General features: G+C 53.7%; 1 protein-coding gene across 5 annotated transcripts; it reads right to left on the bottom strand.

Moving 5' to 3' along the window:
• Positions 1 to 4241: 4241 nt before the first annotated feature.
• Positions 4242 to 13446, bottom strand: CCDC71 (coiled-coil domain containing 71). Of its 5 annotated transcripts, none has more exons than XM_054036060.1 (2): positions 13435 to 13446; positions 4242 to 6781 (listed from the first exon to the last, which is right to left on the bottom strand). In XM_054036060.1, exon 2 carries the CDS (start codon positions 6718 to 6720, stop codon positions 5533 to 5535), a length of 1188 nt encoding a protein of 395 aa, XP_053892035.1. In that variant the 5' UTR covers positions 6721 to 6781; positions 13435 to 13446; the 3' UTR covers positions 4242 to 5532. The 5 variants fall into 5 exon arrangements, with proteins under 5 accessions (XP_053892035.1, XP_053892034.1, XP_053892033.1 ...); XM_054036059.1 differs by lacking the exon at positions 13435 to 13446 and adding an exon at positions 13416 to 13433; XM_054036058.1 differs by lacking the exon at positions 13435 to 13446 and adding an exon at positions 12390 to 12452.
• Between the last annotated feature and the right edge of the window lie 4027 nt (positions 13447 to 17473).

Raw genomic sequence — 17473 nt, 5'->3', positions numbered from 1 at the left:
CGGGGGAGCGATCCGGCCCCTCGGACCCGTCCAGCACAGCTTAGCAAGACACACGGCGCACCCAAGGGGAAGAGGAGCAGTGGGGGCAGGGGACAATCTGCCATAGGGCACTGTCTCTAGCTGCTGGAAGATGCCCCCCAGACCACAGGGGTTCCAAACATCAGCATCACTTTAAATCCTGCACAACGAATACACTCACTTCTCCAGGAAATAAACTGCAGGTGCCCAAAGCAGCCTGGCACGAAATACATCCCCACTCATCAGCTCTGCCAGAAACTCATGCTTGTGCATGGAGTTCCCCCCGCAGTGCTACAGAGAGAGAAAACATCCTCCTCTCCCAAGGCCCGCCCTGTGTGCATGTGGCTGCACTGGGTGTACAGGCAGCGTCTGTCTCCCTATTCGGAGGGGTTTCACACACCCGCTGGCGAGAGAGAGCACTAAAGCAGGAGCCTGTGGTGGGAAACAGGGCACAGGACTCACACTGACTAGATTTCAACTGGGCAGCTCTGCTGGTCAGCACAGCTCCTGGACCAGACCCTCACACCCCACAATGCTGCTTAGGTCTATACTCAGACAACTACGCACAGGGTCTCCCCCAGGCTGGGCCGGGGAGACGCCTCTCGAGCACTGTGCGACTGAAGGTGCGGAGTGCTGCAGAGGGAATTCAGAGCCCCCCATGGCAATGCTTAGTTCTGTTTAAACCACGCAGCTAACACTGGCCCACGCTGCTTCCCCCACTGCCTTCCCTGGGGTGCACTCAAACTCATTTCCCTGGAGCCACGATTTACTTCGCTCCGGGCACGGCACGGCACCCAGCAGCTCTGCCACAGAGCCAGTGCTGTTGCTGAGATAAACCAGACCAACGGAAGGGGCCCGCCGGGAAGAACCAGAAACCCAGCCAAACAACTGCACGTAAGAGGCTGGATTTGTACCTAGGCAAGATCTCTCCAGGGAGGCAGCACTGAGGGGGGGTGTGGAGCCGAGCTGGGCAGTGCACCCACGTCAGCACATCCTGGAACTTAGGGCAATGACACATCAATCCAGCCTCAAGTGTCACCTTCATCCAGGGCCTGTTCCGAGAAGCGCTCAGACAGCGACCATTCACACGCACTCTGCTAGTGCTCACCACGGACATACGCCTGCCCTCCGACACCCACAGGAGCAGGACACGGCGTGCTACGGGGAGGGGGGCTATACCATTTAAATACGTACAAAATCATCCCTTTGGTTTCTGCAGCAAAGTGCTCTAGAGATCACGTACTGGGGTTAGTCCTGCAGCCACCTCTGGGGTGGAGCACTCAGCAGGTCTCTACCCGCGACACTATACAACAGGGTTTGCAGAGAGGAAGCAAAGGAGAAATTCCTCTTACTGAAATGAGAGGCAGGAAGATGCAGCGTGGTCACAACACAGGTCTGCGTTCAAATTTCACGTCTACTCATTAACAGCAGATTTTCAACCAAACATCTGACAATCAGACCCTCCCCTCCTTTCACGGACCCGCGCAGACACATGCTGCTTTCCCTGCGAGAACGGCTGGCCTCGCTAACACACAGAAGGAAGTGCAGAGGCCGCTACCCCGGGTCACTTGTTACTGGTGCAGCCAACTCAGGCAGGTGAAACACAAACGGACTCCTGGCAGGTAAGTAAAAATGGACATGATTCCCCAGGAAGGTGGTTAAGTACAGCCCTCGGCAGCCCTTATTCGAACGACAGGAGCATTAATCCACACAGGACAAGCACTGCTGAGCGTGGCTCTGAATGTGCCCAGGAACAGCACCGCCAGACTAGGCACTTGGGTGATCTACACAAAAGCAGACTGAAAACAACCTGCGTCCAGAGCACTGCAGTGTAACACATTCAGCACTTACTGGATCGGTTCCTGATACGGCCCTGTGGCTGCCCGAAATGCCAGTCAATCAGTAAAGAACGATCCTGCAGGCCCTTACACCTCTTTGCCAACCCAGCCCCGACGGGCAGGAAAGGGCACAGCACGCAGCCCTCAAAGGCCACGTCTCCTCTCCTGGCGATGGTGGGAGGGAAGGGCCCATACCCTCAACTCCAGCACTGTCTGTGCAGCACCCTCATAATGGGGCTCCGTGGCTGACGGGTCTCCAGGGGCTATCACAACAACACGTGGCATGGAGCTGGATTCTCTCCAGCAGGGCTCCAAGGGCTGCCTGCAGCCCCCCTTGAAACAATGAAGGGGAAGGGGTTTGCGAGTGGGGTATCTGCATTCCCCACCTGCACTGGACCAAACCCCTGAGCACCCCACTGCACTGCCAGCTCTGCCCACAACGACCCTCGCTAGCTCAGACACCTGCTCTGTGGGATTCTGGGCAGGAAGAATGTATTGCCGTGCCTATCGCTGACACACACAACCTCACGCACACTCGACCGACCAACCAAGTGGAGAGCCACAGCGGCTTCAGCTGTCCAGGAACCGGGCCGCCATGTCCCACCGCCCCCACCCCTTGCAGGAGAACCTGGGTGGACCCCCCCCTTTTCCACAGGCTATAGGAACTCTGAAGTGACGAGTGGGGAGGCCCAGCAGTGCGAAGGCAACAAGCCCCGTTTGACGTGTGCAGTCGCAGGGGGAGAGAAGCGTGAGCCGCCGCAGGGACACAGCAAAGCTTTCGGGAGCTGAGCGATGTGGGGAGGCAGGCAGCAGAGTGCTGCAGGAGGTAACGCACCCGGGGGCAGCCACAGCTGCTCACCTCTATGGAGAGGCTCAGCATACGCCGAAGGAAGAGACCTAGGCCTGGATTCAGCCCTGGGTATAAGCAGGTGCATTTCTCACTGGCTTCAATGGGAGCTGGACTCGCCGCCGCAGGCTCCGAGAAGCTGCATGACGAGCGAAGCCGGGCAATGCACTGCCGTGGCCCGAACAGGAGATAATGCTGCAGTGCCTGTAGAGAGGAGAGGAGGAGGAACAGAGCGCTCCCAACTGGCTGGAGCTCTGAGCCCTCTCGAGACTGGGAAGATCCACTGGAGGGCAGGCTATTCCCCAGCCTGCTTGAAACACAGGGAAGGGGCCGAGCAGAGGGAAGGGAGGGAAATGGGAGAGGAGTGATCAAACAGCCCCCGCTCACCCAGTGCCACTCCTGCAATGGGAACACTTTGCAAAATTAAAACACAAGGGCTGTGAAAACAAAGAGTGAAAAGGAAACATTTCCATCCTATACCCAGCCCGGGGCAGCCACTGAAGAGCACGTCCTATGGCGGGGTGAGCACCTGGACAGCGATGGCATTAGCAGCTAGCAACTCCCGATAGCGCGACTGCTGTGGGGCTCGGGGGGCAGCTGCGCCCTCTTGAATGGTGCTGCACAGATTGGCCAGATACTGTATGGAGGGTGCTTGCTTTCCAAGGAAGCAACAGCTAGGAGCCGCCGTGTGAAGTGGGGAAGAGCAGGTTAGCAGAGCCAGCCGACGCCAGGTGGGACATTGCATGCCATGGCCTGTGGTGGCTGAATCCCCTGTAACACGCAGCACATGGAGGCACTGCTCCGGCACCCCAGAGCCGACCCATCCCAACAGTCCAGAGGATGCTCTAGGCATCAGCCGGCAGAAGGCTGTGGGTTGGGGGACCTGGAAAAACCTGATTTCACCGGTGTAAGGGAAAGGGAAGTCAGGCCCCGGGGTCCAGCTGGTGCTGCAGGGAGAGGAGCTTCTCTGTCCCCGCCCCCCCTTCCCCCCGCTGCTGCCTGTGCATTACAGGCAATAGCTTAATATGCTGCTCCCTCATTGGACGCACAGCTTGTCCATGCATGCAACCAAGTGTGCGACCTTCTGGTGTGCTTGTGTGTTAACAAAACAGGGCATCCCGGTAACGAGAGACCTCCCACAAACAGCCTCTGCACTTTGGATTGACTCTCCTCTGGAGAAGGGGGGGAAATGTCCCTTTCTGTTTTCAGGGTCTCTAGATTGAGAGTCCCTGTTAGTCAAGTGTGAGATGACGAAGGCTGTCTCTCTGTGCAGGGCGATGGTCACGCCCCATCCAGCACTGACAGTCGGAATTTTACAATAGTTCACATGCAATTGGCAATTCCCTTCCAACAGCAGAAGGCAGAACCAACCGTAACCAGTGAAGGCTCTGCCTTCAGATCACACCCAGCACCGTAACTGCAAGTGAGATAGGCATATTCCCAGCCTGTACCTGCCAGACTCTCCCAGTGAGGAGGGAAGGAGGCACCTACCCCTTGTCTTCTTCTGCTCCCCTGAACATAGAACTAAGCACGGAGACTCTAAGCAGAGAAAGATTTTATACCCTGCAGCAGATCATCACCCTAAAATCCCAGAAGAGCTGGCAAATCTGAAATCCAGGATGAGAAATAAATATACAGTGGCTTAACCCCGCGCAAACCACTCCCCAGAAACTAATACCTTCTTCTCCTGAAATGTTAAAAAAAGGGCTGGAAACTCGTTTGATGAACCTGCTGGTGCTGTGCTCTGGTTCTCATCCATACACATTCCCCTGGAGCCAGCAGCACGTTAGCAACACTCGATACATTCAGAATCACAGTGGGCGAGTTCTCGACCTAACCCGCAAGTCACTGGAATGTTCAGCAGCACTCAAGTGATGACGGTCTGGCCAGGAAATATTAAGTATCCGCTGATTGGCAGCCCCAGATCTTGGGTCGACAACCAGCCACAAATTAATTTCTTAAGTTAACGGACGGGGCATGACAGCACCTTTCCCCCGGCGCTCTTTGGAAGCAAACCCACAGGAAGCATTTAGCATTTGTGCTAATAGCGAAAGGGGGCGGCACCCAGAGAGCGTCAGAGCTAACAGCCCAATCAGCCCTCCCCTACTTTCCATTTTCTTTGCCGAGGTCCCCTGAACAGGATAGACCTAAACTCAGCTACGAGCTGCTAAGTCTCCATCCGGCATGGTGTTTCCAGAGACAAACGTGTGGCTATAACTCTGCCTGCTTCTGAGCTTCTCAAAAGAGCCCAGAACAGACAGGTAACAACACTGACGATGGGAAAGAAACCCTGGCACCTTTCGACAAAAGACTGACTGAAGGGCGAACCCAACTCCAGAGCGGCGGAGGAGACGTGTCTTCAGACAGTACCAGGGCATTGTGTGTGTGTAGATATATAGATATAGAATAAAGTTATAAAATTTGATCAAAATAAAACCAAGAAACGTACAGCTTGAAAAAGAGCAAAATATCAGAGTGCATGAACGTCAGGAGAAAGTCACGTGCTCCCCACTGCACAGACATGTGCTCCAGCACGTTCGGAAAAGCACAGCACAGACACTAGCACCTGGCTTCGCTCAGCTCACCACGGGGGCTGGGAGTCGTTGTCCTGTATTTCTAAACACGGTTTTGTCCTCGCGCAGTCCAACTCTGCAGAATGTTGCCAGGCAGCCAGCAACAGCCGTGGAGAAAGCTGCCCAAAGTCTGCAGGTACCGGCTGTGATCCTGTTGCCGGACACTAGAGAATGAAAATGGCTCTTACACATCTCCACAGCCTGGCAGCTGGTTCACACTTCTGTATTGAAGAGCAAAGTGACAAAAGGAAGGAACTCAGGGGACATTGTGAGAGGGGGACAATGGCTGGATTCTGATCACAGGGGACAGGTTAACCCTAAGGATCTTCTGTGCTCTCCTCCTCACATCATCGTCTGACGACGAGCTGTCCACCTTAATGGCCCGGGATCTCAGCAGGTTCAAAGTGCTCTGACTTAGTTCAGGTTTAGTCATGATATTTTTCTTCTTTTTCTGTGGTGCTTCTTTCACCTCCTCGGCTCTTTTCCTTTTCTGCCCAACTGTCTCCTGACTACTGCTGTCTTTCCAGTCAGTTCTCCCCACCGGAACTTCCTTGGCTTTATTTTTAAAGGCCTTGGCCTGTGACCCCCCACTGCAACACTGAGATGAGCTGCCTGTAATCCTCCCATTCAGGATTCCAGATGCTTTGCAACCATTACTCTCCTTCAGCACCCCACCTTTCGTTCCCTTCAGAAGCGTTACAGCTAGAGCGGGAGAATCTGGCGCTTTCTTAACTACGTGTTTATAGCCTTTGGGGTCGAACTGCCCCGAGGGCAGCTTAGTGTTCTGCCTTGAGGCACCCGATGCCTTGAGAAGCTTCAGGTCTGAGGGGGAGATTCCAAGATGCCCCTGTTTGTATTTGGACTCCAAACAGGATGCTGTGGCTTCCAGTGGGACCAAGGCTTCCAGAACGACAGAGAGTCTCATGGCTGGATACACGTCAGGGTACATATTAGCTGGGAAGCCCATTGCTGAGGCCTTCGATGTGCCTGACCGGGTCTCTTTCAAGGAGTTGAGCAGCAGGTTTGTGGCACTCCCTTTAGAGACAGGCTTGGTGCGAACGCTAGGAGAGCTGACCGAAACCTCCGCAAGTGTCCCAGGCACCTCGGCTGTCACGGCAGGGCTTCTAACCGGAGCTTTCGTACAGTCAGAGACAGCAGCGCCTGTGTCTGAATCGTCTCGTGTGCTCTCTTGTGTCTGGCTGGGAGTATCCGCCGTGCAGGAGCTGTACCCATAAACATCCTTGCTCCTTAAGACGGTGGGCTGGTAGCCTTCCTCCTTGAGGCCTTGGAGAAAGGCCACCAGCTGGGTTTCGGTATCTGAAAGGTCCTTGGACATGGGGTTGAAGACTCTGAGGGCTTCCTCCAGGGCTTTTTGTCCTGCCGAAGAGATTCTTGACCAAGAATGGACAGCTTTTTCTTCCACATTGTTCACCTCAATCTTCATGGCATTAGGGTAGTAGGAGCTTCCAATAGGTCCAAATTCCTTGAAAACCAACGCTGGACACCTCAAAGGGAAAGAAAAGACAGTTAGCACAACCCAAACACCAATCTCCAGGCTTCTAAGGGAAGGCTACCGAGAACCTCTGAGATCTTAATGCCAGTGACCATCTAGTCCAGGGATCGGCAACCTTAGACATGCGGCTCGCCAGGGTAAGCACCCTGGCGGGCCGGGTCGGTTTGTTTACCTGCCGCGTCCTCAGGTTCGGCCGATCGCAGCTCCCACTGGCCGTGGTTCGCCGCTCCAGGCCAATGGGGGTGGTGGGAAGCGGTGCGGGACGAGGGATTTGCTGGCCACTGCTTCCCGCCCCCCCCATTGGCCTGGAGCAGCGAACCGCAGCCAGTGGGAGCCGCGATCAACCAAACCTGCGGACGCGGCAGGTAAACAAACCGACCCAGCCCGCCAGGGTGCTTAGCCTGGGGAGCCGTGTGCCAAAGGTTGCCGATCCCTGATCTAGTCTGACTCCCTGTGTAACCCAGGCCAGAGACCCTCACCCAGTGATTCGTGCATCCAGACTAATCATTTGGGGTTAAAAGACCACATCTCTTTTAGAAAAACAGCCATGCTTGGTGCGACGATTTCACGTGACGGAGAATCCACCACAATTGCTAGGGCAGCTGTTCCAATGGTTAAACACCCTCACTGAAAAACGTGCACCTTATTTTCAGACTCACACTTCAGCCTGCAGCCTCTTTGTCAGCTAGATCAAAGAGCTCTCTGCTACAGAAATCCTGTCCCTGCATAGGCGCTTACCGACCAGGATCAAGCCATCTCAGCCTCTTCTTCAGTAAGCTAAAGAGACTGAGCTCCTTAAGTCTCTCATTATAAGCCACGTTTCTTCCAACACTCTGATCATTCTCTGCTCCGGTTTTTCAACAGCTTTTCTGAAGTACGGACACCAGAATTGGACCCTATTCCAGCAGTGCTCTCACTAGTGCTGTACACAAAGGCCATATGACCTCCCTCCTCCTACTTCCTTTCCCCTGTTTACACAAACGGCTGCAATTTGCTGTCACACAAACCCTTGTTCATCCAAGGACGCTCGCTCCGCAAAGACAATACAAACGTGTTTTTCACTGAGGCAAGAAACCACCACAGAAACCCGGCTATGATGCAGGAAATGGAACTCACTGGAGGTTTGCGCACCCGGGGCTGAGGGCCAGCACAGATATTACCTTTAGCAGCACTCAGCTACCTACGCTGGGGGAATGGCGCTAACGGCTGGGTACAGGACGCAGAGCCAGCCTGGCAGAACACTCTGCTGGAACTGGAGTCAGCCGACACTAGGCCAGCAGGCTGAAGCCAACACGGACGCAACGGGCTGATGCTACGGCTGGAAATGGCAATTAAAGGCTGACAAAAATGGGAAAATGTGAAGAGTTGGGAAAACCTGTAGCTGCTGAGACAGATCTCGAACCAGTAAGAAAGTGGAATTCAGTGTTTATCAAACAGTCCCTTCAAAGACATTCCAAGGGCTGAGCTAGAGAACGAAAGAGGGAAGCACCCAGGTTATGGTGATGACTGAAAAATGACCAGCTCATAGATAGAATACCTATGGAATCTCACGGCTGCAACCTCCTTCCAGAATTATTGTTTTTATTACCAGAGCATCTAGGAGCCCCAGAGAGATGGGCCCTCCCCAAAAAGCTTCTAACCCAACTATAAAATGAGACCCAACCGAAGGACTTAGACAGACGAGGGGCACAAGGGAACAATGAGACAATATGGGTCAGTATGATCAGCAGTGGTCTCTGTCAATGTTTGTGTCGGTCTCGTGGCCAAGGAGAGGTTAAGGAGGGTTTTGAAGGCGGATGATGAAATAGCTCGGGCGGGGGGGTGCTATTGGGAGCTCCTCCCAAGCATGAGGGGCAGCGCTGGAGAAAGCGTGTGTAGGCGATGGAGGCTGACCTCACGACCAATGGGAGATGGAGGTCGACATCCTGATAGTGAATGAGAGGAGAAAGGGAGGGAGGAGATAGGCCAGGAAGGCAAGTGAAGACAAGTAGCTTGTGTTTGATAGGCTAGAGAATGGGGAGCCGGTGGAGGGATGCAGAATCACTAACATGTTTTGAACAGGGTGCAGAATATTCAATTGTCATCTGAGAATTGGAACCTGCACCAAGAACAAAGATGGCCAGCACACCTCACTGTGGATTTTTGAAATGCCATTTTAATACAGAAACAGACCAGGAGTGTTCTTACTTTAATATATATTTATGTTCATAAAAAAGTATAGTTTAAGAAATGACTGATAAAATATAAATGGTATCGCATCTAATCAACAAAATTGTCTCTTGCTGCACCCCAAGTTTGTTCACCCACATGCCAGGTGATGCCCTCAATAAATCAAGTGATGCCGCGTGCATCCACTGGGATGGTGAATCTATGATTCTACAGATAAATGACCCAGAAGTCCATACTCCTAGTCACCAGAATAACTTTTGGCCATCAACATAATGCCTCCAACTCACAAAGGGGCAATTTAAGGTGTTAACAGGACAAACCCTAGTGACAGGTTCAGACCCTTCACAAGGTGTAAAAAGAAGAACAGGAGTACTTGTGGCACCTTAGAGACTAACAAATTTATTAGAGCATAAGCTTTCGTGGACTACAGCATATAGCATCCGAAGAAGTGGGCTGTAGTCCACGAAAGCTTATGCTCTAATAAATTTGTTAGTCTCTAAGGTGCCACAAGTACTCCTGTTCTTTTTGCGTATACAGACTAACACGGCTGCTACTCTGAAACCTGTCGTTCACAAGGTGTGACAATTCCAGAACAAAGAGGATTCCACAGAGTCAATAATCTGACACTCTGCAGGAGTGATCCATGGAAAGGAGTTAACTCCTCAAACCTTCAATGATATTTGGAAGAGGCAAGCAGAGGCTTCTTAGAAAGGCCGTGTCATGTGGCTGAAGGCCATGGAGGGGGTATATATAAAGACACAATCTGCACAGAAAGAAAGCAACTGAAAACCTCCCTATGGCAAGGCCATTCCTTGCCCTTGGCTTCTCCTGCCATTTCATGCTCATTAAAAGCTCAGCTATGCATACTTTCCCTCCCAGGGTGAGGTGCACATTCCTAATCAGCCCAGATAGCAGCCATCTCCCAGGGCTTGGGGGAAAGGACTCTACCTTCTCAAACTGACCCATTTGCACCACTTTTTGGATAGTCAGGAGCCAGGTTACAGAGAGGGGGTTTAGGCATGGCAGCCCCATTCCACCCAGCCTACCCATCGATTGTCTAGTGGCTGAGAATCCACCGCTACAGAACAGCGCTTCCCGGGCTCAGTATCCCACCCAGAACCAAACTGTGCTCAAGCAGCTAATCAGTCCCCAAGCCACTGGGAAGGACAAATGAAAACCAGCAGGCAAGTGAGCTCTGGCACATCCCAGCTGGGAGCGGCTGCACTCACCCTGCAGTGAGGCTCCCTGAGAGGGAAGCAGGGTCTGAACCCAGAGAGGAGAATGTGCAGCCACTGGGACAGATTCGCTTTCTCCTCAGTGTCTAGCCAGGGGTCGGCCACCTTTCAGAAGTGGGGTGCCGAGTCTTCATTTATTCACTCTCATTTAAGGTTTCGCCTGCCAGTCACACACGTTAACGTTTTTAGAAGGTCTCTTTCTAGAAGTCTATAATATATAACTAAACTATTGTTGTATGTAAAGTAAATAAGGTTTTTAAAATGTTTAGGAAGCATCATTTAATATTAAATTAAAATGCAGAGCCCCCCGGACCGGTGGCCAGGACCCGGGCAGTGTGAGTGCCACTGAAAATCAGCTCGCGTGCCACCTTTGGCACATGTGCCATAGGTTGCCTACCCCGGTCTAGAATATAATGAAGTGTGAGAAAAATCTCTCCGCTGATTATCCAGCATCAGAAGAGACGTCTGTTCAAAGGGCAATGCGGAAAAACTGCCCGATGTGGGGAGAGAGGAGCCAGAGGATGGGGATGGCACTATGTAGCAACCCATGAATGAACATAATGACAAATGGCAGAGGGGCTTAGTCCCACAGTGTAGTGCACACCCCACAGTTGGCAGGTCGCACCTGCCCGAGACAGATTCTGGAGACACTTTGACAATACCTGGAGAGTTTGTTGTGCCAATAAAGTCTCATTGACCCGAGGGTGGAGGCAGCACAGGGCGGGTTGCACAGGTGCACTGAACCGCTCTGTATTTCTTCCATGGCCTCTTTGCCACTTTTTATGACTACTTGAAATTATTCACATTATGAACAGAATCAACAGCACGGGATAGACCCCCCCGAGGAAAAGCCACCCAGACCTGCCCGAACCCAGAACCACTCCTGACCCCTGGTGCCCCCCACTCCCACTCAGCACTACGCGACTCCGGAATGACTCCGGCTGCAGCGGTGGTGGGATGTGTTTGGTGCAGACAACGTGTGTCGAAGGAGGATTGAAAGCTGGCCCATCTGCCCAGGAGAAAGGCTGTCACTCCTAGCTCCCCGTTCCCCCCAGATGACCTCCCCATCTACTGCATCTTGCCCACCCTGTCTCACTACAGGCCCAGATCCAACTCTCTGGTTCTCGTAACACACGAGTATGGGTCACTAACAACATGGGGGCAAGTCCTGACTACCCCAGCGAGCTGGGGGACCAGGGAGCATGGGGAGCCCTCTGAGGGATTGGGGCCCAGCGCTGTGGAGGAGGGGCCTGAGCATCTCTCGGGAACAGAAGGCAGAAGACAGATGCTGAGGATAACAGAGCACCCTGGGGGACAGTGTGAGGATGGAGGCCCCCAGGGCAGGGCAAATAGGAGACTGGGGAGCTGGGCTGGGCAGTGGGACCGGCCGTCGGGCAGGAGGAGCTGGGGGGCTGGGCAGTGGGACAGGCAGTTGGGCAGGAGGGAAGAGCTGGGGGGCAGGGCCAGCGGAGGAGCAGGCTGGGGCTGGCAGAAGAGCTAAGGGGCAGGGCTGAGGACCAGAGCCGCAGGGCAGGGGGGGCGGTGGGGTGGGGTAGGGGGGCCGGGCAGTGGGACCAAGCAGTGGGGCAGAGTGGGGGACAGTGGGGCAGCACAGGGGGACCAGGCAGTGGGGCAGGAGCACGGGGGCAGCAGGGTAGGACACAGGGCTAGGTGGTGGGACGGGGCTGGGCAGTAGGGCAGAGCAGGGGGCGGGGCCAGGCAGTGGAGTGGGGCCAGGCGATTGGGCAGACGATGTGGGCGGGGCGGGCAGTGGGGCCAGCAATGGGGCAGAGCGGGGGCCAGGCGGTGGAGCAGGGGGCAGAGCAGGGGGGCTGGCAATGGGGCAGAGCAGGGAACTGAGGGGGTGGGGCAGGGCAGTGGGGCTGGCAATGGGGCAGAGCAGGGAACTGAGGGGGTGGGGCAGGGCAGTGGGGCTGGCAATGGGGCAGAGCAGGGAACTGAGGGGGTGGGGCAGGGCAGTGGGGCTGGCAATGGGGCAGAGGGGTGGGGCGGAGGACAGGGGGGCCAGCAATGGGGCGGGGAGGTGGGGCAGACCAGGGGGGCGGGGCCCCGGGGCGGGGGGGCCGAGCGGGGGGCCGTGGGGGCGGGGCGGGGCGGCCGCGGCTCCTCCCCTCGGGCCCGGCGGGCGCAGCGCGGAGCCCGGCAGCGCCCCCGCCCGGGCCCGGCCCAACCTACCGGCCGCCGCGGAGCCCGCACCCGCCGCTGCGCCGCCGCCGCTCCAACATGGCTGCCCGCCGAGCGCCGGAAGTGCCGTCCGCTTCCGCTTCCGGCCCCCCCGCCTGCTGCCTCGCCCCCCGACCCCCACCCCCACCCCCACCCTCCTCCCACTGACCCCCACCCATGAACCCCCCGATCCCCCACTGACCCCCCAGATCCTCCACCCATGAAACCCCCCAAACCCCCTCCCCCAGACCCCCACTGACCCCCCCCGACCCCCACCCCCACCCTCCTCCCACTGACCCCCACCCATGAACCCCCCGATCCCCCACTGACCCCCCCAGATCCCCCACCCATGAAACCCCCCAAACCCCCTCCCCCAGACCCCCACTGACCCCCCCGACCCCCACCCCCACCCTCCTCCCACTGACCCCCACCCATGAACCCCCCGATCCCCCACTGACCCCCCCGATCCCCCACCCATGAAACCCCCCAGACCTCCTCCCCAGACCCCCCCAAGTCTCCTCCCACTGACCCCAACCCCCACCCCCCCAGTCTCCTCCCACTGACTCCCTCGCCCCCCATGAAACCCCCAAACCCCCTTCCCCAGACCCCCCCCAGTCTCCCACTGACCCCCCCCGGCCTCCCACCCATGAAACCCCCCAGACTCCTCTCACTGACCCCTCTGATCCCCTCCCCGTGATTCCCTCACCCCAATGAACACCCCTGACCTCTCACTGACCCCACCAGACTCCACTAGCCATGAACCCCTTGATCCCCATCCCCACACAGCCCCACTGACACCCCCAGACCCCGTCACCCCATGACCTTCCAGATCCCCTCACCACATTGCCCCCCCACCCCCTGGCCCCCATGAATCCTTGTTGTACTTAAAGTCCTGCACAGGATCTTTTCAGGGGGAATAAGGCAAAACGTCACATTAATTAGTAATACATGTATTCATTAACACTGTATCATATGCATATGATAGATAATATTTTCACCCCTCAGCTCACAGACAGCCGAGATTACACACACACACACTCTGTCTTGTTGTTGTTACCAACTAGTTGCTCCCCTTAACTTCACTGGCCAGGTGAGTTAGATGGGGGAGGGGGTGGAGCCGGGCTTCTGCCGATCTGGATCGATGCTCCCATGTTGACAAGACGAGACCCGGGGTCCTCTGCAAGACACCTCACTTTTATAGCAGCTTTCCTCTTATGCAAATCTGTATCAGCTTCAAAATCTGTGTTTGTGTCCATTGGTCCTTTGTGCTGCTTCCTTCTGGGTGTTGTCCCAATGCTGCAAAGAGGGTGTTTCCAAAAGAAGGTGCTTGCTTCTAACCCCCGAGGCCGTCGGTATGTCTGCTTGTCTTTAATGAGCCCACGTGACACGTTTTATTGTCCTTGGGTCTGGCTCCCAGCCCCTCTCCAACTGTTGCAGCTGTCTGGAGGTGCTGCCTTCCATGCCTTGCTCATCCACACCTCATTCATTCAACAGGGCAATTGATTAAGGGAGTTGGGGGGGAAGATCTTGTTCTACTCCTAGCAAAAAGACATTTTTCTTCTATCTTGCTCTGTCCTTAGGGCCTTATAACATTAGACCAAGGCTTAACACAAAGTTTCTACATGAGGCTTTGATACAAAGTTTCCATACACCAAGGCTCATCAATACAAGGTTTCTATATTAGGCCTTGATATAAAGTTTCATGAAAACAGAGGTCACACGTGCGTAGACCCACTACAAGATTATATGAAGAGGCACAATGTAAAGTCATATGAAAATTATCAGAGATTTATCGACATCCTCCTGACACCCCCCCAGACCACCAGCACTCTCCCCAGGTTCCTCGCTGACACCTCAATAGGCCCTCATAACCCTGCCAGTGACCCCACCATAGGGCCCCTAATTCTCCATTGACCCAACACCCCCGCACTGAACCCTCATCAGCTTCCACACTGCCATGGCTCCCAGGAGTTCCCGGCTCTTGCACCTCCACTGACACTCCCAGGAGTCCCCCTAGACTCCTCACCAGCCCCCAGGGACTCCCCCTACCAGGTCCCCCAGATACCTTCCACTTGGCTCCTCAACACTCCCAAAATCCCTTAGCAAATACTCATCACCCCCACCAACCCCGAACATTTCCCAGTAGCCCCCACCAACATTCTCTTGGAGAGACCATGAACGTCCCCCAGCTCCTTCACCAACCATCTCATGGCCTCCTTAACACCACTCTGACCCCCACATAAAGCCCCCATTACCGTTGTGATGAACCCTTTGCCTCAGTGACCCCCACATCCCTTCACTGACCTCCTCCTTCAATGAATCCAACACTGCCCAGTGATGCTCTCTGCAAGCCTGAGTTCCTCCCCAATGGCATCCACAGAGTCCCCCGTCGTTCCCCTTGACTCCCTGCACTATGACCTCTTCTGTCCCTTGCCAGCACCCCATGAATAATCCGCTTCGCATCCCCTGGCACACCACTGATGACAGTCCTTCATTCGTCAATCCTCCTCACACCCTCTCACTGCCCAGTCTCCACTTCCCAATGTATCCTCGTATCCACGTCTCAGTGACACCCCATTGGACCCTCACCGACATTCCTGATAAACCCCAACTTCTCCTGATTGACGTCACTTCAGACCTTTCACACTCCAAGTCACCCCAGCCTGCCCCATAGCGCCACATCCTAAATATCCCCTTGCTCATTGGATTCTGAGACACTAGGAAGAAAAGCATTCAGTGCTCCCCAGAGCAAACCAAGGGCTAGGTGCAGAGAACTAACACAAGCGGGTCCCAGAAGTACAAGGGGAATCCAGGCTGAAATTGTGGAAAAGCAGCATCACTTGCCCCATAACCTCAGCCATGCTGAACACAACGCCAGCAACAGCCTCCGGAACAACCCTGACATCATAATAAAAAAGGCTGACAAAGGAGGTGCTGTCGTCATCATGAATAACTTGGAATATGAACAAGAGGCTGCTAGGCAGCTCTCTAACTCCACCTTCTACAGGCCATTAATTACCCTCTGATCCCACTGAGGGTTACCAAAAGAAACTGCACCATCTGCTCAAGAAACTCCCTGAAAAAGCACAAGAACAAATCTGCACAGACACACCCCTAGAACCCCGACCAGGGGTATTCTATCTGCTACCCAAGAGCCATAAACCTGGAAATCCTGGACGCCCCATCATCTCAAGCATTGGCACCCTAACATCAGGATTGTCTGGCTATGTGGACTCTCTCCTCAGGACCTACGCTACCAGCACTCCCAGCTATCTTCGAGACACCACTGACTTCCTGAGGAAACTACAATCCATTGGTGATCTTCCAGAAAACACTATCTGAGCCACTATGGATATAGAAGCCCTCTACACCAATATTCCACATGAGGATGGACTACAAGCCATCAGGAATAGTATCGCTGATAATGTCACAACAAAAGTGGTGGCTGAACTTTGCGACTTTGTCCTCACCCACAACTATTTCACATTTGAAGACAATGTGTACCTTCAAGTCAGCGGCATTGCCATGGGTACCCGCATGACCCCACAGTATGCCAATATTTTTATGGCTGACTTAGAACAACACTTCCTCAGTTCTTGTCCCCATACGCCCCTACTCTACTTACGCTACATTGATGACATCTTCATCATCTGGACCCATGGAAAAGAAGCCCTTGAGAAATTCCACCATGATTTCAACAATTTCCATCCCACCATCAACCTCAGCCTAGATCAATCCACACAAGAGATCCACTTCCTGGACACTACAGTGATAATAAGTGATGGTCACATAAATACCACCCTATACCGGAAACCTACTGATCGCTATACTAACTAACCTACATGCCTCCAGCTTCCATCCAGACCACACCACACGATCCATTGTCTACAGCCAAGCTCTTAAGTTACAACCACATTTGCTCCAATCCCTCAGACAGAGACAAACACCTACAAGATCTCTATCAAGCATTCCTACAACTACAATACCCACCTGCTGAAGTGAAAAAACAGACTGACAGAGTCAGAAGAGTACCCAAAAGTCACCTATTACAAGACTGGCCCAACAAAGAAAGTAACAGAATGCCACTAGCCATCACCTACAGCCCCCAACTAAAACCTCTCCAGTGCATCATCAAGGATCTACAACTGATCCCTCACTCTGACAGATCTTGGGAGACAGACCTGTCTTCGCTTACAGACAATCCCCCAACCTGAAGCAAATACTCACCAGCAACCACACAACAAAAACACTAACCCAGGAACCTATCCTTGCAACAAAGCCCGATGCCAACTCTGTCCAAATGACACCATCATAGGACCTAATCACATTAGCCACGCCATCAGGGGCTTGTTCACTTGCACATCTACCAATGTGATATATGCCATCATGTGCCAGCAATGCCCCTCTGCCATGTACATTGGCCAAACTGGACAGTCTCTACGCAAAAGAATAAATGGACACAAATCTGACATCAGGAATCATAACATTCAAAAACCAGTAGGGGAACACTTCAACCTCTCTGGTCACTCAGTAACAGACTTAAAGGTGGCAATTTTGCAACAGAAAAGCTTCAAAAACAGACTCCAATGAGAAACTGCTGAACTTGAATTAATATGCAAACTAGATACCATTAACTTGGGTTTGAAGAGAGACTGGGAGTGTCTGGGTCATTACACAGATAGAATCTATTTCTCCATGTTAAGTATCCTCACACCTTCTTGTCAACTGTCAAAAATGGGCCATCTTGATTATCACTACAAAAGTTTTTTTTCTCCTGCTGATAATAGCTCATCTTAATTAATTAGCCTCTTACAGTTGGTATGGCTACTTCCGCCTTTTCATGTTCTCTGTATGTATAAATATCTTCTGTCTGTGTGTTCCATTCTGTGCAACCGATGAAGTGGGCCGTAGCCCACGAAAGCTTATGCTCAAATACATTTGTTAGTCTCTAAGGTGCCACAAGTCCTCCTGTTCTTTTTGCGGATACAGACTAACACGGCTGCTACTCTGAGACCAGTTAAATACAGAAAACAGAGCAAAGCAATCCATGAAGAGAAGACATAGCAGTGAGGGGCAGAAATCCAGATGGACAATGC

The sequence above is a fragment of the Malaclemys terrapin genome, chromosome 7 (genome assembly GCF_027887155.1).
Source record: "Malaclemys terrapin pileata isolate rMalTer1 chromosome 7, rMalTer1.hap1, whole genome shotgun sequence".
In the NCBI taxonomy this organism is placed as follows: Eukaryota; Metazoa; Chordata; order Testudines; family Emydidae; genus Malaclemys; species Malaclemys terrapin.
This window is presented reverse-complemented; position numbering and strand designations above follow the sequence as displayed.

Coding starts and splice junctions, on each gene's coding strand:
- CCDC71 (XM_054036057.1), bottom strand. CDS start 10,956: ATGGAAGAAATACAGAGCGGTTCAGTGCACCTGTGCAACCCGCCCTGT. Junction 6,782..10,855: donor TGGCACAACAAACTCTCCAG/GTATTGTCAAAG, acceptor TTTCCCTTTGAG/GTGTCCAGCGTTGGTTTTCA.